Below are 26,725 nucleotides of genomic sequence, written 5' to 3' on the forward strand. Positions count from 1 at the left end.
GGTGCAGTGGTATGTGCAGTCGATTTCCAATCGAGAGGTTGCGGGTTCAATTCCCGATGATTATGGTCGCACACGTCTTTCTTCTCTTTCTCATTCTCCTAGCTCTTCTTTCATTCTCCTAGCTCTTCTTTCATTCTCCTGGGTGGTTACCAACAGCCAGTATATGCCGGAGTATGTGGTGTGGCGTGTGTGTGTGTGTGTGTGTGTGTGTGTGTGTGTGTGTGTGTGTCAAAAAAGAATGGAAAAAATGGAAAAATGAAAAAAATGAAAAATGAAAAATAAGGATGCACTGGCCAGAAAAAGCCACTTCGATCAGCTGTGTGGTGGATACCAGGCTATAACTAGTGGCGATCAATTCATCAGCCTTGCAAGCTGTTGAATGGTGTAATCCCAGCACAAGTTGCTATGTCTAATGTGGTAGATTTGGTGTCACGTGTTTGTTTCGTCTTGGTCGCTGTGGACACGCGTCATTGGTGGGTGGTGTTGTGCGCATGCACGAAACTGTGTGAGCTAGTCTTTGGTCTGTCGTCTTGTCAAGATGTAGTCGTTTTCCGTGTTCTTGTTTATTCGTCAATAAAAAGAGTGTAAAAAGGCAGTCCAGTGGTGGCGGTTGAGCTGATGCAGTGATGGAGAAGTAATGGTAGACTAACAACTACAACATTTGGCGCCCAACTATCTCTCGACGCGGAGTTCTGCCTCCGCAGCTCACGACCCTGAGATGTGTGTTGCTCCCGTCACTGCTCGACTGTCCTTGTTTATTCGTCACCCCTGTCCGTGTTAGAACGTTCGTCGTGGAGCTGTGTCGTCGTGCTGTGTCGTCGTCCGGTGTCTCGTCGTCGTCGTCCCGTCGTTGTCGTCTACTCAATTCGATCAAGCTGACGCCCTCCGCTGAGCTGTGTTCAAGTGTCGCTGTGCGTCCGCCGTTTCGTTGTCCTGAGACGAGTGGAGTATCAGCTTCGCAGTTGGCTTCCTGCTGCTCCGAAGTCGTGTGCTGGCTGGGAATGCGCCGCCTTTCTTCTCTCCATATCTCTCTTCTTTTCTTTGTTTTCCGGTGAGTGTTTATGTGTGTGCATGCGTGCGTGCATACGGGAGTTTGTTTGAATTGCTACTTGTCTTGGGAACTGGCGTCTGATCATGGTGAACCACGGTTGGTTCTCCTTGTGGCAGTCCACATCGAAGGCAACGAACGTCCGATCAGGGTGAGCCCCGGTTCATTGCTGGGAGCTAGACTCGCTGCTTGTTTGTCGTTGCCATGTATATATTTTATTTATTTTTGTTTTTTCGGTGACAGTCATGGGTTTGACTGGCGTTGTGTGGATATGGGCAGGGCTCATCGGTTTTTAGGCTTAGGTTTAGCCTGTGTTTTTTTTTGTGTGTGCGTGGCTAGACAGCAATGCAGTGTTTCTTCTCTTCTCTTTAACATTCACCTCTCTTTCTTTCTTCTGCCTTTGGTTGCCCTGTTTTATTCTGGGGAGCTGCATGCGTTGGTCCTGTGGCGTCTTTTGCTGTTTGCGGTTGCGTCTCTCTATGCGTTGGTCCTGTGGCTACTTTTGCTGTTTGCGGTTGCGTCTCTCTGCGTATTGTGTTTTATTTGGTCATACCGAGGACGGTATGTGTTTTTTTGGTCGGGATATTGTGGTAGATTTGGTGTCACGTGTTTGTTTCGTCTTGGTCGCTGTGGACACGCGTCATTGGTGGGTGGTGTTGTGCGCATGCACGAAACTGTGTGAGCTAGTCTTTGGTCTGTCGTCTTGTCAAGATGTAGTCGTTTTCCGTGTTCTTGTTTATTCGTCAATAAAAAGAGTGTAAAAAGGCAGTCCAGTGGTGGCGGTTGAGCTGATGCAGTGATGGAGAAGTAATGGTAGACTAACAACTACAACACTAACATAGCTGTTCACTATCCAGCATCGCTTCCGCGATGGGCATGTCTGAGTCTGTCTGAGTGTGTGCACGTGTGTGTGTGTGTGTGTGTGTGTTGTTTTCATGTGTGTATGTGTATGTGTGTGTGTACATGTATATTATAATTATGTGTGTATGTGTGTGAGTACATGTGTGTTATATGTGTGTTTGTAATCCACTTACTGAGGTGTGGTGAGCCTGCGATCACGTGCTCTATCCCTTTTATTTGATTGCATGGACCCGAAATACACTAAGACCCGCCCTAACCGCATGCCCTTGGTGCAGGGAAAACTGTCCTGATATGACAGGACAGTTCCTGATATGACAGGACAGTTCCTGATATGACAGGACAGTTCCTGATATGACAGGACAGTTCCTGATATGACAGGACAGTTCCTGATATGACAGGACAGTTTCTGATATGACAGGACAGTTCCTGATATGACAGGACAGTTCCTGATATGACAGGACAGTTCCTGATATGACAGGACAGTTCCTGATATGACAGGACAGTTCCTGATATGACAGGACAGTTCCTGATATGACAGGACAGTTCCTGATATGACAGGACAGTTCCTGATATGACAGGACAGTTCCTGATATGACAGGACAGTTCCTGATATGACAGGACAGTTCCTGATATGACAGGACAGTTCCTGATATGACAGGACAGTTCCTGATATGACAGGACAGTTCCTGATATGACAGGACAGTTCCTGATATGACAGGACAGTTCCTGATATGACAGGACAGTTCCTGATATGACAGGACAGTTCCTGATATGACAGGACAGTTCCTGATATGACAGGACAGTTCCGCTTGATGTTTTACTGTAGACGAGCAGTGCAGTGCAGTGCAATGCACTGCACTGCACTGGGTGCTGCTCTGCATGCAAACCGTTCTAACTGCTTTGCTTTAATCATACAATCAATCGTACCGGCTATTCATACCAACCAATCACGCTGACCCGTCTTACCAACTACAACTTCATAAGCAAATAGAAGTACATACTCTGTGTCCACCCAGGCTGTGCAACTGATCCAGGTACTCAACATGGCGACGACATCTGACGACGTATGCCAAGCCTCCACGGACATCAGAGATACGCTTGGATGCAAGTGTTTTTCGGACAAGTATGCCAGCTGCATGAAGAGCTGCTCCAACCGGGAGGTGTTAATCAAATCACACTGCTGGGCTGGTGGACAGTTCGCCGATCGGCCAAGTACCTATGAAGAAGACGCCCCGTACCGCATCAAGGAACAGTTCACCATGTCCACGACCGAATTTTTTGAATACAACACTGGAGATCCGCTGGGAAAAGCTCAGCACAATGACAACATGTTCACTGCGCAGGCATGCTCCAAAGATAGCTGTGCTTACCATAACGGTTCAAAGTACTGGATGCTGGGCCAGGACAATCCGTGCTCACTGGGTACGCGGACGACCGGTCCGCTGTGCTCGACCTGTTTGAAAGACTACTGGTCATCTCTTGGATTATCAGTAAGTAGGAGTTTCTATAATGCCAAACATGAGCTGCAGCAAAGGAAGTACGCACTACTTGTTAGCATGTGTATTTGCATAGGATGATTAGGATGTTGTAGTGCCTTTTCTGCGGAACCTCATAATTTTGTGGAAAATGTCAACATGCTTGATCACACAGAACGGGCTGTGTTGCACAGTACAACAAGAAACACAATGCAGATCATAATTATAGTGTTGGTGACATGCAAAACAAGAACAAACAATGCAGATAATTATAGTGCTGTTGACATGCAAAACAAGAACAAACAATGCAGATAATTATAGTGCTGTTGACATGCAAAACAAGAACAAACAATGAATACTGTATTCAACAGGCTCTCAGCGACGGGGAGGGGTGTAATAATTAGGCTCTGTAAAGGTTGATTTGTTGTACCAATCTGGATAGACGAGAGAAATTGGTAGGTGGGCTGAGGGTGTAAAACGTACTACACTGCACCCCTGGTGCATGTTGAAATTACCTTTGCAAGGGAGCTGGGTAGCTAGGAGAACTGACAGCAGTAAAACCTGGTCTAAGCGACCTCTGTGTTTAGCGACCACCTGCTCTTAACAACCGTTTTTCTATGCACCGACAGTTTTACACAGACACTGCGGGACCTGGTTCTAAAGACCACCTGGCTTTAGCGACCGCTTTTGCTTGCACCATGTTTTACTGTATATACTTTTCTCCATGTGTTTCAGTCTTTAGATTGATGAAGAGCTAAAAAAATCAGCAACCGTTGGATACATGTTTTCATGGTCTTTGGCGTACTCTAGCATACTGCAGCACCGTGGTGCACGCTAACTTATCTGAATTCTGGTTGTTTGGGTAGCTAGGGTGGCCGCTAATGTTTTCAACGATGTTGCACACGGTTTCTGTTTTCGGTCTGTTATCTTTTGCTGTCCTTCGTGTGTACGTGCACACAGTTCTGCGAGCGCTGCACGGGAGGCGTTCCCATCGGCGTGTTTCTCTTGGTCCTGTTCATCGCAGTGACCATTGCTTTCATAGTGGTGCTATTGCTGAACATAGGTGTGACACCACCACTAGACTCATGGCTCTTCTATTGCCACGTAAGTGAAGTTAGTTTCATGGTGTTTGCTACAGCTGACTGTCAGGTCGGTGAACGCCAGTATCAGTTGTATGTTTCGTGCAGAATTATTGCATGATTTGGTTGCCAATTGGTTGGTTGTTTTTGGTGGACAATTGAAATGCCTAACTAAGCTATGCACCGCTTGCTAGGAAAGAGTGTACAGTCAACTTCGCTTAGAACGACACTCGGCGGGGCATCAGAAAAGTGTCCTTATTCGCGAAGTGTCGTTATACCCGAAGTCTCATTATATGTGTCACAGTTAGATGGGACTTTGCTCTGGGCATAACAATTATGTCGTTATTCGCGAATTGTCGTTATATCCGCAGTCGTTATTAGCGAAGTTGACTAGTCGGAGCAGAGTACAAGTGCCTTGGTCACTACAACAAAGCAGAACTCGGAACTATAATTAGAACATGTGAGAAAGGCGCAGGACTGTCTTATACCGTAACTACGGGATTGTACTTGTTCTAACGCTGGGAAGTATACAGATGTGAGCAGTTGGTGCATACGTGTCAGCAATTAAAATCGTGTGAATGAAACCTTGTCTTTTTATTCTTCCTCGCTTCTCTCTGTTGTTCGCATTCCTGGTATTAGGCATGCTTGCCTGTTTGAATTGCGAACAAGAGAGCTTGAAAACTCAGGGCCCTCGCTATGCTTTTTTGCCTAGGTCATCATGCATGTTATTCGAACTGCTGAAAACGTTTTTGCAATACAATGATAAAAATAAAAATACGCCCACCCTCCCCATTTCTTTCTGAAAAACAGGACGATCATGAAGTACATACCATTGTATTCCCTGGCTTGGTCTAATATTGGATTCGAATCGCACTATCGCCCTGCATGCATCCCCCCCGATACACTTCGCATACATACACATTCTTCCAAGTTTAGGGTTCACAGATTGGCATGCTAGCGTCGCCAGCTACATCATGCACGTGACAGGTGCGTGCATATACTGTACCACACAATCAGTGGGTGCTCAAATCGCATTTTCCCATCAATATCATTCACTTTCAACTCTGCGGGATTCATTACGGTTGGCTCAAACTGCCTGAATTTTTGAATCCACACGCACGAAAGACGTTCCAAGACTTCCACCGTTCGTATTTTTTCAAACGAGTTCCGGGTTTTACAGTAACTTTGGCCAAAGTTCGGCTAAAAAAACATTGGGAGCCGTTGCGTTTCCATAAAATATTGAACGGTAAAAGGATAGCCAAGGTCGAGAGCAAAACAACAAGCCATTATTTGTCAAAATCGAATATGAAACGGCTCAGCGCATCTATTTTCCGTGCGCATACTTTGGCCGACAAGGTGTGCAGAATTTTTGAAGAAGAAGAATAACAAGAGCAGCAGCGCTCAGAACAGCCGTGCTGTATACTTCCAATCCCGACACGATGGAGCGTGTTGGCTGATGGGTATGTTTGCGGCTCGTTCGCATTAACGTAAAATTTGAAATGTATCACACGAAGAAAAGAGGACCAAAGAGCTACAAGTTACTCTATATTATCCACTAACACCACCAGTTACTTTACGATCAGCTGTTGGAGTGCGCATCCAAGATGTGCTAGAGCTGATTGCTAGTTCGGTGTAGAACGTCAGTACCGTTGGTCAGTGTCGTGCAATGTTATCGCATGAGCTGATTGTAAAGTAACTGCAGTGGTGTTAGGGGATAATATAGCATAACTTGTAGCTCTTTGGTCCTCTTTTCTTCTTATAAATTAATCCTTGGCTCTCCACCCGAGTCAACCTATGTATCACACAACCAAGTGATCATGGGCGAGCAGCATTACCAATAGGCTTTGATCACGGGCGGGAGCAACGTACAAGATTGCATGCACTGATGGCGACGATAATGTGACGGCTCCTGTATCCCATGTATTTCCTGTTTCGATAGTGGGAGGTGCATGAGCGAACTTTTCCTTACTTTTGAGAAGATATTGTGTTTGAAGCCAGGACCATGCAGTTCTGCTGCAAAGCCCCAGAACTAAGTACTCAGCCCGAGGTATGGGTACGGGGTGCACCATGTGTTTTTCAGGGGTGTCGCAGGGCAGTGGGGAGTGGTACGAGGGGTAGTAGTAGTAGTAGTAGTAGTAGTAGTAGTAGTAGTAGTAGTAGTAGTAGTAGTAGTAGTAGTAGTAGTAGTAGTAGTAGTAGTAGTAGTAGTAGTAGTAGTAGTAGTAGTAGTAGTAGTAGTAGTAGTAGTAGTAGTAGTAGTAGTAGTAGTAGTAGTAGTAGAGTAGTAGAATTTATTATTTTGATAGGGAAGGCCCTACAGACGTTGCCGTCTTGTTACAGGGAACCCTAAGGGTGGGGGTGTCCCCGGTAAAAAATTGAAATTTTTGGCCAACAGGGCGGCACATTTTAGTGCTCTTTTATTGATTTTTTGGATGAATTAGGCGTGGCATCCTGAATGAAAAGTGGTACAACTATGGTCATACTGGTCGTACTGGCCGTACCTCTTTTATTGATTTTTTGGATGAATTAGGCGTGGCATCCTGAATGAAAAGTGGTACAACTATGGTCATACTGGTCGTACTGGCCGTACCGTGTGTGGTGCCCCTGTTAGTGTGGTTTGGAGCTAGGGAGTTTTTTAATAATTTTTTTAATTGGAAATCACGAACCTTCAGACATGTGAATGTGCACATAATATACCGTGTACATGCGTACATAGCAGACTCAGCGGAGAACATATACAGTGTACATGCGTACATAGCAGACTCAGCGGAGGACGTTCAGGTTGGTTGTAACTCTGAGTTTCATGCCGTTAGGCAATCGTCAGCTCTAAGCTAAGCTAAGCTAAGCTCTGTCTCTGACATTGAGTCACTCTCTGCAGCTCGGGGATCAACGGATTTGTGTACATGCGTATGTATAGAGAAGGCAGCACTGCAGCGGCAGTGGTGGTGAGGCCTGGGCAGCTCGTCCGACCGTGGGTCTCGGAGTCGATTCTACTACTTCTTGAAGTACTCCCTGTTTCGACCTGATAACCTTTTCCTTAGGCAATTTAGATGCAAATCACAATGCAAGAGATCTTTGAAAGTTGGCAGTAGTTTGTTCATGTACGTTATCATTCAGGTTGGAGAGTGCTAGAATACAGATCTCTCGTGCAGATTCACGCCTGGAAATGTTTTTGAAATGCACGACACTATTTCTTGACATTATAGGAGCATGCAAGCATTGGTGGTTCAGTGGTAGAATCCTCGCCTGCCACGCGGGGGGCCCGGGTTCGATTCCCGGCCAATGCATTTTTCTCTTTGAGAATTCTTCTCTTTTACTTTTACTGGTATCTGCGGGCTCATCAATACATAGGGGGAAAAAATACGTAGGTACTGGCACTATCGCAGACTCAGCGGAGGACGTTCAGGTTGGTTGTAACTCTGAGTTTCATGCCGCTAGGCAATCATCAGACAACTGATACTCTGGTCTACCCAACAGTATGCTTATAAACACATAGGGCCACAAGCATAAACAAATTTAGCGCTAAATCTGGTGTGAGGTATGGGGAGAAAGCTGGCGCGGGCCAAGGCGCGACCGTGGAAGTGCCAGGAGGGTGGCGGGCAACAGGCAGGTGTGAGCATGAAAGCGCGGAAAGAGGCGATGGGGAGGCAGTGTACAGCAGATGTGTGGGGGGTGCCAGGAGGGTGGCGGGCAGTGGCCCAGTGAGATCACTACAAGTAGGGAGTCGTTTGGTGACGGGCAGGCGTGAGCAGAGTGGCATCGCCAACAACAGGCCAAGGGATTGTGTTATTTTATAATAATGGGTGCTCAGGCAAAGTGCAGTACAGTACTTGGTCAGTTCATGTGATAGGTGTGAAATTTGCGAGGCGGAACTTATTCTCATGCCTGCACTTCGAGACCATCTCAGACCGCTTGTTGAGTAGGAGCTTCTTGGGTGTAGTCAGGATGTGGAATTTTTCCGCGGTACAAAGATTGCATTTTTTTGACTCACATCTGTATGATCGGCTCTTCTCCCGCACCTTCCATGTGATGGTCAACGGCTTTCCCTCGCTCTTCAGCTCCCATACGTGTTTTGCGAGCTCAGTGCTGTTTTTGTATTTTTCATGACGCATGGAGGTCAGGTGGTTGGCGTGACGGGCTTTGAAAGGTGTCTCTGATAGGCCGATGTAAATCTTGCTGGTAGATTCTGCAGTGGCCTCATACACAATCTCCTTCGTCTGGCACTCTCCACGCAGCGGGCAGGACTCCTTAATTCTGCAGTTGCATGCCTTGGTTTGTTCTGGCTCTCGCAGGTTGCTCTTGTTGTGGCTGCTGATGACCGCTCCCATGTTTGGCATACAACTGTAACTCACTTTCAGAGTGTTACGGTTAAAAATCTTCCCGAGCTTGGATGTTTTCGGGAAGTGCCTGGAGACAAGGCTCAGGAACCTACCAGCGACGTTTGTGCTAACGTTTTTGGAGTAGGGAGGGTTGAACCATATGATCTTCCGGCTGCGGTTCTTCCTGCCCCTGTGCTCATGTGCCTCGGGCTGAAAGCTCAGCACTTCGGTGTATCCACTGGCCTTTAATGCGGTCTGGTACACGGGGGCTGCATGGTTGAATGCCTCCGCGTCGCTCGATATAGCGGAAAGGCGCTTGTTGACAGCAGCAGGGATGTTGTTGGTGATGCCAGGCGGGTGGTTGGACTGCTTGCTGACGTAGAGCGGGTTGTCATTGGGCTTTCGGAAGGGTTGAAATTTCCCGGTGTCCAGGTTCATGGTGACATCCAGGAAATCCACCACCTTCAAGTTCGCTTCGATGGTAATTTTAAGGTCGAAGCGCTTGAATATTTCCGTCAGCTTTTTTCTGAGGCGGTCTGCAGCCTGTGGGCTGGTGTCCTTGAGGGCGGCCAGTCCATCGTCTCGGTAGAGGCCGATAGCGGATCTACCGACGAGGCTTGAGAGCTGGTTGAGAAGAAAGGCCCCCACAAGTTCGCACGTCTCGGCGCCATCGTAACTTCCCATTGTTACGTCAAACATGTCGCCCTTGTCCTTCATCCAGGGGCGGCCATCGTGGAATAAGAGCGATTTCCGGGCGTGAAAGATGATGTCCATTTCACGAGGCTCGATCGTGATGAATTGCTCCGCGAACGATAAGGCCTGACGGAGGAGCTGCTCACCAATTGACGGGTAGAATTCTACCACGTCAAAGCATAGGAAAGTGTGGCGCTGTTTGTCGGGTATCTCCTTGAACCACTCGATCACTGACATGGTGCTCCTCCATAGGTTCACGGCCGTTTGGCGACGCACAGCAGCCACGATCCTCTCCAGTATAGCCTTGCTCACCACACCCACTTCCGATTTGGCTGGGTTAATGAGTCTGCAGGGCAGCGCTCTAGCGAAGTTGTTTTTGTGGTCTTTCAGTGTTATAAATGCCTCCGACTTAGCCAGTACATCCATCCTGTTTTGAAGATTTAGATCCTCTGCGATCTCCCTCGCCTCGCTGTTGACTTCATCGTAAGCATTCTCAGGCGCGATCTTGTAATTTTTGGTGATGTTCTCCCTCATCAGCTTGCTGTATTGCTCTTTTGGTACTTCGTACAAATTCCGGGTTTTATCGGCTTTCACGATGATGTCCTTAGAGTTTTTGATCGTTTTGGTGTCTTTTCTCATAGTGTCTTGGAGGCTGTCTGAAACTTGGCGGAAGCTGACAGTTTCAGCCACGCCAATAAGGTCCTCTTCGAAGGCCTTCAGTTCATCGACTTGCGGCGGACACGTCCTGCTTCTGAAGCCGAAGCGTTCTGGTTGCTCCTCTTCGCGTTCCTCGCCATTGAGGTAGAACAAGGCAGCCCACCTCATACGCTTGATGACTTGCTCAATCCTGTCAATCAGACATTTCCGGTACTGCTTGGGTGAAGGTAGAGGGATGTTCTTCAGGGAATATCCCAGTTTCATTGGCCTTGAAGCGTCCATAGCTAGCTTGCAGTGTAGGGGTAGAGTGCTCGACTGGGTAAGGCCAGGAGCGTAGACAAAATCCGTTGATCCCCGAGCTGCAGAGAGTGCTCAATGTCAGAGACAGAGCTTAGTACATAGCAGACTCAGCGGAGGACGTTCAGGTTGGTTGTAACTCTGAGTTTCATGCCGCTAGGCAATCATCAGACAACTGATACTCTGGTCTACCCAACAGTATGCTTATAAACACATAGGGCCACAAGCATAAACAAATTTAGCGCTAAATCTGGTGTGAGGTATGGGGAGAAAGCTGGCGCGGGCCAAGGCGCGACCGTGGAAGTGCCAGGAGGGTGGCGGGCAACAGGCAGGTGTGAGCATGAAAGCGCGGAAAGAGGCGATGGGGAGGCAGTGTACAGCAGATGTGTGGGGGGTGCCAGAAGTGCCAGTACCGCTAGGTACTGGCACTTGTGTACTTCAAAAATATACATGTACAAGTAGATGCAGGCTATGGTAGTGACGACTAGCACTGACAAATTAATTGTTGGGTTCTCTTTTTCTTCTTCTTAGCGTCCCTATACATACATGTACCACACTCGGCCATGCATGCGGAGTGAGCATTGAAGTCATTTCATGGGATATTAGTGATGTTCTTCGCTCTGCGTTACGGAAACGCGACCCAAAGAACTCTGAGAACACTCTTCGTGTTTTCATACGTATAGGAAACTTGTTCTGCTCTATGTTCACGCAAAGAAATCACGTGTAATGTGTACTGGGAGTTTCCCGTTCCGAATTTAGCAGTTTTCAGTTTTCTCACTAATTTTAATGCGACGCAGCAGATCCGTGCGCGTTTTCTTTGCTTGTGCCACAACGTAGAGAACCTCATCTCCGCGTAGAAATCTGGACCCAAAACATGCGAAGCCGTAGACTCTCACCCAGACGCCTGTTCTCTACATGATTTCTCGTCGTTTCACGCAGAGCAGAACCTCATTGTTACCTCAGTTTTCATTCGCGAGGCATTCCTTGTTGCCGGTGTCATGGTGTCATGATGTCATGTCCGCACTAGTGGTCATTGTTGCTCCGAACCCCCTTGTCTTCTGTCTCCTATCTTATGTCGACATCACCCCCCCCCCCCCTCCTGGTTAAGTCTGTAGGGCTGTGCACAAGTGCGTCACTGAGTCTCCTGAAAAAATGTTTAAAAAATGATTCAAGGCAAGCCTGTGAGCTAGGCATGCGTGGCTTGTCACGAGTAGCCTCTTTAAAGTTGTTTCGGCATGTACATGTTTGTTTTTGTTTTGTGCAATTATTTTTCTGTTCTTTAATGCAGTAGGTCAGACCACTAGCAATGTCTCTTCTTGTAACTACTTACACCGTCCATGTTGTACTGTATCTGTCCTACAGGTCAATTACTGCATAAACAATGGGTTCCACACGACAAGGTCTTTCTACACCAACTTCATCACGCTTGGCGCAGCCAAGATGTGCATCATGCAGCACATGTCACCGATGCTGCGGCAGACACTGCTGATGTGCTCGCCGCTCATGTCCATGACGCTCGTCATCGTGCTGTACACGCTGGCGGCGCGGCGCGTGGGCCTGCGCGTGCTGCAGCGCCTGCAGCAGCGCAAGTCCATCCGCCACGTGGCCTTCTTCATCATCCTGTGGACCAGCGGCATGCTATCCTACCAGGCGCTGGTGCTGATGCGATGCATGCCGCTGGGCGATGGACCGCACGTCCTGGTGATCGACAGCACAGTGATCTGCTTCCAGGGCGTGCACATCTACTACATGGCCATGACGCTCTTTATCATCGCCGTCTTTGTACTGCCGCCGCCCATCCTACTGGCCTGGCGGCCCACGCACATCTTTCCGTCCCTGGTTGGCATGATCGACGAGGCCACCTGCATGTACGAGCCGTCGTGCCAGTGGTGGGCCGTGTTCAACCTCCTGCGGCGCATCGTCTTCAGTTGCATCGTCGCCACGGTGACTGAGGGCTTGACGGCCAGGATGATCCTGTTGATGCTCATGATCACGCAGGTAGCTCTGCACGGATATGTCAGGTAAGGAGTTTAACCGATTCTTGTACCGTGGTTATGGTCAGTGTAGTAGAATCAGATTAACGCACCAGCTCTTCACTGGTATTGCTTGTTGCCTTGATGGTTTGGAGACTACTTGGTCCGCGTCAGCAATATGTATAGGATAGTGACCAAGACGAGGTCTATATGGGAAATATATATATTTCTAAGTCCCTCCAAAGTCGAAAGATCACAATGCCTAAGTGGTCGATACAAGCGGTCGATACAAGCGGTCGATATTACGGCGATATGGGTAATGTAGGACCAGTCAAGGATCACAAGAATCAGTGGAGGTCGATATAGAAGAGTAATAATGTTGCTTATCTTTCGACAAATTGAACTTAGGCCCCGGTCACACCGAAACAAGCCACTTTGGGCTTGTTATCGCTGGCGCTCAGCTGGCTTGCGTGGTCCCTGTGACGCGGTCACACCAGACCTTGACTGCAAAGCTTGAATGGCTTGTTTTTCTTACCCCCCAAATTTTGAATATCTCGAAGCACACCAATGTTTGCAAGAAACCGGAAAGCAGAACGTTCGCGATCTAAAACTGTACTTGTTCTAGTGTTCAGTTTTGATGAAGAAGCAAAGGAAGCTGAGTTGCGAAGTCGTGCTCTTTTTATTTTTTCGGTGTGCATGGACGCGATGGTTCGGGTGGTGTTTCCTGATGTCGAGCTTTCTGCCCCGCCGGTTGCCGTTCTTCAACTCAGTTGCAATCCAATCTCTTCTTCGTACCCGGCTTTCTTCATGAATTCGGTCGTGAGTGTGGTGCCTTGTTTTGGCCTCAAACCACAGCTCCAACAATCTACGCAGCAGTCTAGAGGCACAGCGGCAGAAATCCATGGTCGTCGGACAAAATCCAAATCAAACTGAATACAGTGTAGTTGGATAAACAGACTCACGGTCAAAACCAAAGGCGCAGGGATAGCACGGTTCCAGGGACACAAGAAAGAACATCAATATCAGTTCATCATGTCAACTAGCTACATGCTGTGCTCCAAGCGCACTCAAATTATTTTTTGAATTTCGGCTTTCAGTAGCTTGTACAAGCTGTGGCTGAAACAAGCCGGAAAAAACAGCTGAGAGTCAGCCACGGCTGAAAGTCGCTTGTAGGACATTTTTCAGCCATTTCCATGGTAATAGTGACGTAAACAAGCGCTTTTTTCGGCTGAACGGCTGAATCGAGCTCGGTGTGACCGCGGCCCTAGACTTTGGACATCAACACATGCACTTGAGACGATAAAACTTGGTATGATGGAAGGTAAGGTACAGAATGACAACTGGCCATGAGGAATTTATTGTCCAAGGAAGGTTTTAAGGAAATTAGAGGCCACATGCCACGTACTGCTCTTTTCTCTCCGAAACTCAACACTTGCAAGCCAGATATAAAAGAAAGAAAAAACCATCAGTCACACCACCGGGACTCGAACCAGGGACCTTGCTATTCCAAAAGGAAGGTTTCATACTTTTTTTGGTCCTCCTCGTCGCTGCTCTCAGCGCTGGTGACAAATATATTTTGCTTGGGATCGACACTCTACCTTTCGCAAGCTCATCTCTCTTCCTCCCCGCTGCCTGGCTATTTTCTAAAGGGAAGTCCACCGTGACGGTCGCCTTCTCTATAGGACTTCGCGTGGGCAGCACGACTGCCTGTGTTGTTCAAATCAGTTGCCGTTCTTTGCAAGATCTATTTTGAACGACGACGACGGCTTCAGTACTTGCAAATGTGGAGCGCTTGGGTTGCAATGAAGCCGAGACCCTATGGTCGGTCAAGCTGCCCCTGCCTCTCCCCCACTCTTGCCATTCCATATGTCTCATCGCTGCCTTGCTGCTTTGTGCCGTCAAATGGTGTGTGGTTTTATTGTAAAAAAATCTCCACGATGCGCTGGATACTCCGCGCGTTGAGCAGGAGGTGAGGGAACTGCGATCTCAGCTTGCCGATTACTTTCTTGTGCGTGGCGCTGCTCTTGCCTGTGCAGTGTGACAAGATAATCTATTTTGATGCGGTGCTGTATCAATCAGAATCACCCACCCGTCGCTCTAGAAATTCACTCGAAATCTAGCTAGACCTTTCAGGTACTAGTAAACTAACTTACTAACCGAAATTGCGATGAAATGGGCTGCCAAGTGAGCATTGGCGACATAAGAACAAAGCTGAAAGATAAGCGACAATATTGCCGATGCGGACCAAGTAGGAAATTAGGGTTGTGCTTTGTGAATAGAAGTTGCGTACATCATGCATTGTGACACACAGGCTTTTAGCTGGTGGTGAAACGGGTACAAATGTTATATGTACAATGTTCTCTCCTTGCAGGCCGTATTGCCGCGATGCACAGTTGTGGAAGATCAAGGATGTGGATAACATCATGGAATTTGTCGTTCTCACGTTCCTAACCATCATGGCAGCATATCGCATCCTGCAGGTAGACATTCCGTTCGGACCGTCGCGCACCGAAAGTACGTTCGCCTACTCCTTGTTCGCCATCATCAGTTTCCTGCTGTTTGTTAGCTACGCTTCACGCTTTACGAAGAGTTGGTGGGATACCCTGCGGCAGCATCCTCGCCAGAGTCTAAAGATGCTGTGGACGGAAGTAAGTGATGATGAAGAGGCAGCACTGGCGGCGGCAGCAGCAGCCAGGAACAGCCATCCCAACATGACTCTGGAGATGCTGGCACGGTCTAGGCAACACAGCAGCCACGGCTGCAGAAATGGACTGCCGGCGGCTGAGAATAGCTGTGCAGCCGCCACACCGCCACCACCTGCCAAGCTCAATAGCCACTCATCAGCACAGGTAATGACTACTAGCAGTACAGGTAATGACTACTAGCAGCACAGGTAATGACTACTAGCAGCACAGGTAATGACTACTAGCAGTAGTAGCATGCATTGTTCACTTGAGTCAACAACAGCCTTTTACTCTTAGGGCATGTTCGATTGAGCGGAACCGGTTCCACTGGGATCAATGGAGTGGATCCTTGGGATCCACCAAGAAGGTCCCGCTGCCCTTTTTCAAATCTGGAATTTTAGTGATTTTCGAGTGCTTCCATGAGAGAAAGCTACAATTTCGCATGATCGTTTGTATTCCCGTCGTTTGTACACACATCATGTACAGAGTACGTTTTTCATTAAAAAAAAGAAAAGAAATACTCACTGGTTTGAGGGAAAGACAACAAAAGAAAGGAAGAAAAAAAGAATGCAGTAGAGCTGGTCAGCCCTGCTCCCGGAGTAGGGTTGATCGGATCCAAATCCGTTGGATCTGGATCCGGATTTGTTGAAACGAACGTGCATATATTGAGTGGATCCAATTGATCTGGATCCAGATCCAGCCAATCGAACATGCCCTAAGAGTGGTATCAAAGGAGGCACAACGTGACACGTTTTGCTAACTAAAAACGTTATTAGTATACTAGCGTTACTAAATAGTTGCTGAGGGCACATGAAGAATGCCCAGGTACCACTGGGTGCGGAATATTGAAACCAGTATTTTTTTAAATTAATTGTTTACTTGCAGAAGGGGGGTGGGGGATGAAACATTCTAGAACTTTACATTTTGAAAAACAAACAAAAGCCAAAAACTGGTATCCCTGGACTACTCGGCTCCTAAGTGGGGAAATTGCAAATTGTTAGACTTTCAACTCATACAGTATCAGATGCTGTGGTCACATGACATTGAAGTTTTTCAAGAGTACATCCCCACCGCCATGTGCACCTCAGATCCATGTTCACCGTTCATCAAAACTCCTGTGCTACGTCATTGCTTACCAAGTGACCAGGGATTGTTCAACGATACCATTCAATACCATTCGATACCATTCGATATCATTCGATATCATTCGATATCATTCTTCTTAGCTGTGAGCACATGCACAGTAAAACCTGCCCTAATCGGACAGCTCACATACGCAGCGTAGATCTACGCAGCACTTTTCCTTTATCAAGTTAGCACTGAAAGGGTTTTAAGGTGGCTCACACCCTCTGCGCGCGCATCATTTGAAAAGTGTAGATTATCGCCCATCTCCCGAGCCACACACATATGCAGGCACAGTACTGTTTGGGGTTTGGGCGCTTGTATTTGAACGCCTGCCACAACCGTGTGACAGGCGGATAGACATCATTGGCAAATGTGCATATCACGAGGTAATTGCTGCTCAAAAAAAAAAACCTCAAAGAGCGCAAGGGCAAAGAGTTGCTGTTGTGCCAACAAGCAGGAGACAAGAGTGCCCTCAACCTCCTTGGTCCCGCGTGCGATCGCCCCATGCTGAAAGGGGCAGCCAGGGCGGCTGTGCGTACAGCCTCGCTGGTTGCTGCGCCGCCTCGGCCGCGTGGCCAGCTTGCTCGGTCCACGGCGATAACTACGGTTTGCCCTACTGCACACCTACATTTATCGCCCATCTCCCGAGCCACACACATATGCAGGCACAGTACTGTTTGGGGTTTGGGCGCTTGTATTTGAACGCCTGCCACAACCGTGTGACAGGCAGATAGACATAATTGGCAAATGTGCATATCACGAGGTAATTGCTGCTCCTCCAAAAGTACCCTGCCCAGGGCAGCTTGGGTAGAAAGGCCCGCGACCCCGCCTGCTAGAGAGAAGGCAAGCCCGCCGTTGTGTGGATGTACTGCTTGTACGCTGAGCTACGCCATCGTCCGGCGGCCTGCAGCTGCCACTCTGGGGCGCTGCGCGAAGCCAGCTCCGTGGCACCCCCTTTACGCAGGGAGTGACTGCTAACTCCGGGTCCTAACGCCCTCTTCAGGTAGAAGTTGATGTCCTTCTGGCTGAGTTGTCTGCCGCTGTTGTAGATGAAGAAAGGGGCCCGCGCATTCGGCCATTTCCGTTTGCGCCGGTAATCCTGTATGGCGGTTACTGGGCACAGATCCTTGTTGGCGTTCGGGCGTAGTAGTATTGTGCCGCCGCCGCCAAACTGCGCTGCCTTGGTGGGGCCCAGCTCAATCACCACTCTGGTGTCGGAGGCCCGGACTTGAGCTACTGTCAAGGTGCTGACGCTTGGGGTGCTGGAGGCTGAGGTAGAGGCGTACTCGCTGACGCGTAGCAAGCCGTTGAACGCCGTCGCTACGGCGGCCCAAATCATGGCCTTATCCCCTGCGGGGTGAGTCGATGTGCTCAAATGTTCCTTAAGCCGCAGCATATCTGATGTGCTAACCGCCGGGCGTTGCCGGCTTGCTTGGCTCAGTGGAGCTGCCTGACGTGTGTCGAATTGCTTCCGCTCAACGCCCTTCAGGACGGCCGTGAGGCGCTGGGAGCGCAGTCCCTCTGTGGATGAGCCATGAGACAGTAGGTAATACCTTGTTGCAGCCAGGTACACCTTGATAGTTGCTGCTGACACGGTCTGCGACAGTGATGTAATGAACCGGACAATGTCTTCATTGCCAGGATGTAGTGGATTAAATCCCGCTGCAGATGCGAATTTGGTATACGCCTTAATGCCAGGTTGATAGGTCTTGCGCGTACTCGGAGCCACCGACAGGGCTACCAGACTATTGGCATTTTGCGTTAGCTGAAGCGCCCGCTCATTTCCTGTGCAAAGCAGCCACCGCAAAGGAAAGACAGAAGATCACACATTGGTCAGCTTGACCGCAAGCAAGAGCGTGCATGCGCTGGGCAAATGGCCCTAGCTTAGGCACCTCCCAAAATATGGTAGGTGGCATATTGTAACCCTGACCGTGTTCGGCCCCATGATGTTACTGGCGCGCAATGCCAGTGCCTGGGGTGCAGTTCTGCATCGTGAACCCAAGCATGAAATTTGCATGACTCTAGTGTGACATTGCGATCTGCCATGCAAGGAGCCAGCTGCCTTGCTCTTCCGTCCCGCAGGGACACCGGCCTATTTCTATGCGCACGACATCCCGCTGGGACATCCGAGCCACAGTAACAACAATGCTGGTACTCGCCCAATATGCTCTGCTAATAATTGCAAGCCCAAGCCTCGCGGAGGCCTGTGTGTCATGTGGCGCTGCCCCGCTGGGGCCTCTGCGATAATTAAGCCCAATATGCTCCGCTTATAATTGCCCCTCCAAGCCTCGCTGAGGCCTGTGTGTCATGTGGCGCTACCCCGCTGGGGCCCTGCATTAGGGGAATCTAAAACCCGGGAGCCGTATGCTCGCTGAGCCAACATCGCACGCACACGCCGCTGTCTCGCTGAGACCCAGACATAGATAAAGCGCCAACAATTCTGCTATGTGTTTCGAAGTAATGTTACGAGTTTAATTGAATTGTGAATCTAACGTCCAAGCCGATACCCAATGCGCTGCCGCCACGACAGAGATAGCCATAAAGAAAACAAGACAAACATGTAGCTAATAAGCAGGCATACCATAAGCCAGCAGAGCCATGCATGCATAATCGTGAGGAAAATGAGAAGGTTGAGACGAGGGAGAGGGGAACAAACAAACACGAACAATGTTGGCACTGCTGCTCCTCCCGCCGCGGGGAAAGGAGATAGCGAGTCCTCACAAAATCTCCGGTAGATTACAGGGCAGACTCTCTGCTTCTGGGGCCAATGAGCGGAATCGTGACAGCTGATTTCTGGAAAGGGCATCGGCAATTGTGTTGCCCGCACCCGCAATGTGAGTTATGAGCAGAATGAAGTTGTTCAGAGCGGAAATGCGCAGGGCCTTCCGAATGAGCTCGACAACGCCAGAGTGCTTACAAGAGCCAGTTTTCCATGCCTGCACCACTGCCTTGTTATCGCAGTGGAGCAGAATCTTCTTGCCCGACCACCTGTGTCCCCACAGGGCGCATGCCATGGCGACCGGGACCATCTCGCGCCAGATAATTGCTGCTGAAGCCGCCTGTCCGGGAAAGGCTTCCCAAGAGCTGCTGAACCATTCACCTTGGAAGAAGCCGCCGAAGCCTGCACCTGACGCATCGGTGAACAGTTCCATGTCCGGCGCTTTGCACCAATAATGGTCTCTGATCAGAGCTTTGCCATTCCAGAGTGGGAGCATTTCCTGCCACCAGCGAATGTCTTCCTGTGCAGTTGCTGTCAGCGCTATGGTGTCCTGCAAAGCGGTTGCCGAGGAGCTGAGATCGATCAGCCTGCGCAGGAATGTCCTGCCGGCCGGGACCACCTTTGCCGCGAATGCCAGGAGTCCAATGAGAGATAGCAGTTCCTGCTTTGAACAATGCTGCGTGATACTCCAGTTAGCAAGCCGGTGCCGCAGTTCCTGAAGTTTGGGTGCTGGGAGACGCATCTCCATGGCAATGGTGTCGATCTCCAAGCCGAGCACTGTCAACGTGGTATTGGGACCTGCCACTTTGTCTGCGCCTTCCGCCACTGGAATGCCCAAGTTGTCGAACACTTGCAAGATGGTTGCCATGTGCACCGCAGCGGTAGACGATGGAATAAAAGAGGCCGGGGGAGATACATTAATAAAATCATCTAGGTAGTGCTCCAGATTGTCGACAGAGTAATTTTTACGTAAGATCCAAGCAAGTGCGTCGGCAAAGCGATTGAATATGAATGGGGAAGAACGTAAGCCAAACGGTAATACCAGATCAAAGTAAAATTTGCCACGCCAGCACATACCTAGCAATGGGCGATCCTCTGGATGGACAGGAATTATGCGAAACGTATGCCGCAAGTCAACCTTGCAAAGAAGGGCACCGCGGCCCATTCGCCTAACATGGTCACAAACAGTGTCAATGGAAATCATGGAAAAGAAAACGGCTTCGCTATCAATAAAATCGTTAACACTATTCCCCGCCGGGGCAGATAAATGCATAATCAATCGGTGACTGCCATCCTTCTTGGGCACTACGCCCATGCCAGAGGTGCGCAGGGGGACAAAAGGAGGGGTGTCAAATGGGCCACTAGTGTGATTCAGCTTGCATTCCTTTTCTAGATAAGCGTCCATGATATTGGGGTTTGCCGAGGCAGAAGCAAGGTTATTCGAAACCATTGAGGCAGAGCGGTTACCGGAGAACCCAACACGACAGCCGTCGCGTAAATCAGACAAAATGGTATCAACAAGAGCACGATCAGGGTGGCCAGCTAGTTCAGCTTCTAAAGCCAAAACATTTACAGGGGTGAAAACAGATGTGAGACATGACTTACTACTCGGTGGCGACGAGGAATCGGGCAGGCTGGGCAGATTAGGCAGAGCTGCGTGAGGGACACTCGATGGCCTTGTGAGCCCCTTGGCAGAAGGTGCAGCGGTGCAAATACGAGCAGTTGGCGAAGGTGCAGCTGCCCTTGTTGTACTGCTTGCACACAGGTTTCGGCACTGCATTGCCTCCGGGGGCACGAAAAGGCGCTTGCGGAGATGCCTTCGCCAGGCATGACGCGGCAGAGTGGCCAGGCCTCTTGCATTTGCTGCAAAAACTCAGTGCCTGCCCGGTAAAGCACTGGGTATATAGCTCGGTGTGCATATCTCCTATGCTGAGGGTGTGGTCCTTTGCCATCACCTGGCGCAAGAGCACGTCGTACTCCTGGACCGCAGCAAAGCGGTATTTTTGCGCGGCCTGGATAATTCTGAGCTGGTGTTCCAGGAGGCCACTGCAAGGACCAGGAGCGCCGTCACAGGCAATGATACTAAATATCGACCAGGCCTCGGTCCAGTCCGCCAGTGTCTCGATCTTCCTCCGTGGTGTGGACACTGTGGAAATGAATACAGCCGAATCTGCGCTCTCGTCCAGGCGAATACGCTTGGCAGGAGGTTCAGACGAGACGGCACGACTGGGCAGGACCGAAGCCAGGTCAACATACTCAACGCTTTTAATCTTGCGCATGATGTCCACTGACACGTGGGCCACACAAGAGGGCAGCCTGGGCGCCACAGGAAACATACCTTGAACACTCGTCGCGGCCTGGTCCTCCACCCTTGGTGTGGGGTCCGCTGCAGTGTGCTGCTCCTGCGAAGTTGGCGCGAGCTGAGCTAAAGCAGCAGAAACTGCGGAGGCCGTTGCCTCCCTGATGACGGCCAGCTGAGTCTGTGAGAGCTCCATGATGAAACGAAAACCTCAAAAAAAACCTCAAAGAGCGCAAGGGCAAAGAGTTGCTGTTGTGCCAACAAGCAGGAGACAAGAGTGCCCTCAACCTCCTTGGTCCCGCGTGCGATCGCCCCATGCTGAAAGGGGCAGCCAGGGCGGCTGTGCGTACAGCCCCGCTGGTTGCTGCGCCGCCTCGGCCGCGTGGCCAGCTTGCTCGGTCCACGGCGATAACTACGGTTTGCCCTACTGCAAACCTACATTTTTCAGTAAATTTTTCGGTAGCGATGGTTTTTGTGCGATCAATCGTTGTAGGAAACGTCTTCTCGCTTTTCTGCAATTCTGGCGACCTAGCTAGAACCTGCTGCTAGTGTCCCTCTACACGCGTTCTTTCTATGAAAGGGGAAGGCAGCACTCGCAGAAGATTTTCCAAGAATGCAATGTCGACTGGTGCTCGTACCATAAGAAGGGAGAAATCAAAGTCCGCTCTTGAATCATGCCTGAGTATTAGAAAATTATTTCAGAACACGTTTGTGTAGGTTTCCTGCCAGTGCCACTGACATCTCGCGACCTTCAAATATTATAACTTGCTCGATCATCTCCCGCACTGACTGGCAAATTCGTCAGGTAGCTGTGGATGGATCGATTCAGGGAGATCGAAGGTAAATACATCGAAGCACTTCAAACACGTTTCAAGACGCACTTCAAATTTTGTAATTGTGTCTTGAAAATTGTTTAGAACAATCATACGAGTCGTACTTCAATACGCTGTTGAATTGTATCCTCTGCTTGGGAGTCTCGACTGTTTTATTGCTGCATGGCTTTCCTCAACACCGTTCACTGTACATGTATCGCGGAACGCAGATTGGATGGCATTGGAGGTGAATTTGATAATTTGTGACTGTGTCATCAACCAAGTGAGGACATCGAATATCAACAGGGACGCTCCGAAAATCACAAACGCTGCGAAATAGATATGAAATGGTCTTACACCCTGGAGGGTATTCCACATTCATTGTGTCATATCTTTAGACTGTCCGAAAGTTTGTCGTGCCGTGCAACTTTCACAGACTAATCCGATAATTGGCATGTGGCCCTACTGGCACACACTCATGCGTATGTCATTGAGTTTATCTATATGTGCACGCACATGTGTGTATACATATACAATTATTACGTATGAAATTAGGCAATCTACATGTACATAATATGTGTGTGCACTCACTCCTATGACATAGAACGACAGTGCAGGCTATGTAAAGTCGCATCAATATGTGTCACCCGGGTGTGTACATGCATGCGCGCTCGCGCGGGCGTTTTGTGTGCGCGCCTGGCATGGCATAACGCCATTCAGTATGACTAGTGTTGAACCGTGGTAATTTGCCCCCACCCCCTCTTTTTTCTGCTGGCGTTGGATATGCAACTAATGACAAAAACTCGGTTGTTGAAAACGAGTGCCATGCACCACAATGGATTGACAATAATAATATAATACAAGTAGCACTGTAAAAACGCTGGTAATACTTATGTTGCAGCCATGGCAGTTGTGAGTAGCTTTCCAAGTCAAGCCTGCTGCAGAAATTATTGCACTCTGACCAGCTGGAGTGGACCAGGACTGCCGGTTGTGGAGAACAGGAGTGATGCTTGTATATACGCTTGTATTTACATGATGTACACAGTGTACTTCGAAGTAACGTTAGGTGTATTACTTGTGTGTTCTTCTGCCTGTGCGCGTGTACATGTGCTGGTCAGTGTGGAACCGCCATCCATATCAGATCATACAGCTGCTATCAGTCTCAACAGCTTGTATCTGGCAAATAGGGTTTTAGTGACTCGATTTTGCTTACTGTGTTCAACAGAGTGGCATTGCACACAGCTACTTGATGTAATAGTAGCATCTTGGAAATTTTATATTTTTGATAATTAGCTTCAGTAGAAACTTCTCAGTCCAGTGTGGCTCTTAGCTTCATTACCACGGAGACTAAGCATTCAAGTAATGCACGAAGAACAGTGGCTAGATGTGAAGTGAAACGCCATTGGACCGTACCCCGTGGAATACGCATTTAGTATAGAAGTATTTCTTGCTATGTTGGCAGCAAACACTGTATAATATAATGATTACATTACCAGTAGAAAGTGCCCAATGTGCATTGCTTCAGCACTATGTTTTGTACAAAGCAGTCAACAAATTCCACATCACTATCGGCTTCATGTTGGAGAAAGTTGTTAAAAACACTAGAGCATACATGTACACTCAATACACATGCTCAGCTACATGTTTGGCATTTAGTGTGTGGGCGACTTCAAAGTTCTATTTTGGTAGTTTGCTTCGGTAGAAACTGTCTAAACTTGATCCAAAGCTCTACTACTATGTTCTGAAGATGTTGCAATCAAGTAATGTAAGACACGTATCTGCCGCATTGGAGCCGCAAGTTGTTGTGAAAACCTTTAGACCATACACTCAATGCACATGCTCAGCTATGGCATTTAGTATGTGGGCGACTTCAAAGTTCTATTTTGGTAGTTTGCTTCGGTAGAAACTGTCTAAACTTGATCCAAAGCTCTACTACTATGTTCGGAAGATGTTGCAATCAATTATTGTAAGACACGTATCTGTCATATGGTGGAGTCAGGGGTTCAAAGGCGTTGGACAATGTCCCAGTGCAATGTGCTGATTCTTGAAATATGGCATCACTTGAAACTTCAAAGTTTTATTTCAAGAGTTACCTTCGGTAGAACCTGCTCAAACTTGCTACACAGTACCATTTTTAGGTTATGATAGCATAACCATGGAATACAGGGCAAATCCAGTGTCAAATACTTGTGGGCGGGGCTAATATGTGGGACGTGTGCGCTGAAATGGGATGATTCCGAAAAGAGAAAAAAAGGTCACCTTCTAGCAGAATTCTACCCACTTCTACAGCTTATGCTGATGTTTAGCAAGTATACTACTGTCCTGCTGTTGGACATCAAGAAAAAGGGGGTAACTACCAGTGCTACGGCCAAAAAAGTGGTTTTCCGGTATTTTTTGGCCTAAATTGGCAATTGTGAGTATGCTATGTTTGGCCCCTCCCCCGAGTGAAACCGGTCGGTAGAACTTGATAAAAATTTGTCTCCGTACATTAGATATACAACGGAACAAAGTACAATCGTTTGTAGCCACGTTTCAAACAAAAAATTTGGACCCGAGGGGTAGGAGCCACCTTAACAGGATTCAGCTAGATCCAGGGATGCAGGTTAGATCCACAGCACTTTGGTGCCTAAACATGTGTCTGATCTATACAGGATTCCGCTTGGTACAGGGTCCGACAAACACAGGTTTTACTCTACTGTGAACTGCCTAATATTCTTGCCACACATTCTAAGATATCTTGAAACCAGCTGGTTTACGAGGACAATTGAGCACTGTGGCCCCACACATGCGCCCACTTGTGATGTTTGATTTGGTATTGATGAGTATTCAGTTACACATTTCTCGCGCAATAACGGACATTAAGCAGTCTACAGTACACCTTTTGTGACTGAGACTGGGGATATTCACCGCTCAAATAAATAGAACATCATACCTGGATAAAATAGTCTCGGAGTTTTGGTCTTTTGGATGAAGGTGACCTGCACTTTTGAGGCCAGGGCAGGGGCTTCACTCTTGATTTTATGTATAAGTACTCGGATGTGCTCACCAGATCCCAATGTGATATTTGAGAGGGGATGTTGCAGGGCTGCTGAATGAAATATGATCAGTGGGAACTGATTTCCGGCACTCTTTCAATGTGATGTACCGTGCTTTCCAGGATGACGAGGCAGTTGACACGAAACTACAAGAACCGCTCCTTATGGATTACTTGCTGGAAAAGACGACATAACAGATGATTGGTGTTGGTGGCCATTTTTCTAGGTAATAATTTCTCTGTGCATGTGTGTGTGTGTGTGTGTGTGTGTGTGTGTCTGTCCCCGGGGAAAATTGCGATTCCGCGGCCGCGTTTTTTTCCGCGTTTTTTGCGATTTCTTAAAAGACCGCGTTTTCCGCGATTTTCCCGCGTTTTTTGAATTTTTTTGTTGCACCACACGTACACACAGTGCATTGTTCGGTCAGCAACGTCTCATCGTGGCGGCTTTTTACTCAAATATGACGAGTGCTTACACCAGAGACTTGTAACTGATTGATTTCACTACATACTCACTGAAAATTGCCGCACATCAATATTATTCACCGCATATTTACCGCAAATTCACCGCAAATTATGCCATATTATGCCGGGTTTTTCCCCCGCGTTTTTTGCGATTTTTTCCCGCAAATTTCCCCGGGGACAGGTGTGTGTGTGTGTGTGTATGTGTGTGTGTGTGCGTGGCGTGTGTATGTACATGCATGATGGGATGGACAGTTAATGCCGCTGGCACGTTCACACTGCCTGAATTCAACTGACTTCATGTTCCCAATTGAGATGCTTCTGCCAGTGCATGCCATTGTGCCCGCACTATCCTCCCTGGATGTACGAGTACATTATGTTTGTCTTTTCAGCACAGTGATGTGCTACTCCTCCTCAAGCTGTCTTATCATTCCTTTCTTTACTACCGGCCGCATTATCCGGGATTTTCTCTCCCTTTTGATCACAGTCTACACATATTGACAGCAGCAGGGCCAGACCTTCAAAAGAAGAGTTGTGAAGAAGGAAATTTGCCACATTTAAATAATGCGTGCATGCACAAAAAACGTCACACCAGCATGATGGGCACGGGTCTGTCACCACCTACCGATCATGCTTATGAAGGAGAAGATCTATTGTAATTAACCAGTGAGTGTCAGACTTCTGATTATGCGTGTGTTACCAGTATTCCTCGCCACCTCTAAAGAAGTGGTAGTTGTGGTGACTAGACCTCACCATATCACACACAAACTACTTCCACACCCTGCTGGAGGCAAACATACCCCATACGCAGCATTACAGAGATGATGTCATCGGCATGGCATGACAACGCAGTGCGGAATTGTATTCTTAGGTACAATGTGTTGGTGCTGGAGATAAACAGGAGCGGGAAAAGCCCACACGACACAGAAAGACACGTGCATGCAGCGGATACTTAGAGAAATGTTCACAGCGGCGAGGCATTGAGAGAGAGCAAAGGGGAATGACTGACAAAAACGATGCGCACACTGTGCATAGAGGTGCAGCACCAAGGTTACAAAGGTTAATGAGGTTTCCTTGGCTAGTGAACACCATGGAGGGGCAGCACCAAGGTTCGCTGATTAGTGCTAAATCAATGAGGACTATTGGAGACAAACATTGTACTTCAGTATAACAATATGGCCATTATGTTCA

The 26,725-nt window shown here is 48.4% G+C and overlaps 3 protein-coding genes and 1 non-coding gene across 5 annotated transcripts in view; 2 read left to right on the forward strand and 2 right to left on the reverse strand.

The window, feature by feature from the left end:
* The window catches only part of LOC135819541 (uncharacterized), a 47,716-nt gene extending 21,519 nt beyond the window's left edge, over positions 1–26,197 (forward strand). The window contains exons 10-14 of one of the 2 annotated variants that reach the window (XM_065332771.1): positions 2,926–3,399; positions 4,345–4,488; positions 11,792–12,450; positions 14,774–15,251; positions 25,199–26,197. In XM_065332771.1, coding sequence (XP_065188843.1) covers positions 2,926–3,399; positions 4,345–4,488; positions 11,792–12,450; positions 14,774–15,251; positions 25,199–25,270 — 1,827 coding nt within the window. In that variant the 3' untranslated portion in view covers positions 25,271–26,197. Of the gene's footprint in view, positions 1–2,925; positions 3,400–4,344; positions 4,489–11,791; positions 12,451–14,773; positions 15,274–25,198 lie in introns of both variants that reach the window. The other variant, XM_065332778.1, reaches the window with a different exon arrangement.
* Trnag-gcc (transfer RNA glycine (anticodon GCC)) lies at positions 7,680–7,750 on the forward strand. The gene has a single exon. It is a non-coding gene; the product is annotated as a tRNA-Gly (tRNA).
* LOC135819567 (uncharacterized) lies at positions 16,930–21,609 on the reverse strand. Its single transcript, XM_065332799.1, has 2 exons — positions 21,269–21,609; positions 16,930–17,996 (listed from the first exon to the last, which is right to left on the reverse strand). Exons 1-2 carry the CDS (start codon positions 21,423–21,425, stop codon positions 17,044–17,046), a joined length of 1,110 nt encoding a protein of 369 aa, XP_065188871.1. The 5' UTR covers positions 21,426–21,609; the 3' UTR covers positions 16,930–17,043.
* A 164-nt stretch (positions 26,198–26,361) lies between the features above and the next one.
* Positions 26,362–26,725, reverse strand: part of LOC135819557 (uncharacterized) — a 35,765-nt gene continuing 35,401 nt past the window's right edge. The window contains exon 14 of the mRNA XM_065332789.1: positions 26,362–26,725. This exon is cut by the window's right edge and continues 233 nt beyond it. The gene's annotated coding sequence lies outside the window, so the exon portion shown is untranslated.

The sequence above is a fragment of the Sycon ciliatum genome, chromosome 1, assembly GCF_964019385.1.
Source record: "Sycon ciliatum chromosome 1, ocSycCili1.1, whole genome shotgun sequence".
In the NCBI taxonomy this organism is placed as follows: Eukaryota; Metazoa; Porifera; class Calcarea; order Leucosolenida; family Sycettidae; genus Sycon; species Sycon ciliatum.

What these genes read in the sequence shown, in the direction of transcription:
- LOC135819567 (XM_065332799.1), bottom strand. Translation starts at nt 21,425, where the DNA reads ATGGAGCTCTCACAGACTCAGCTGGCCGTCATCAGGGAGGCAACGGCC. An exon ending in GGCCGCGACGAGTGTTCAAG is followed by an intron (nt 17,997 to 21,268) that starts GTATGTTTCCTG and finishes TGCTTTGCACAG; the next exon opens with GAAATGAGCGGGCGCTTCAG.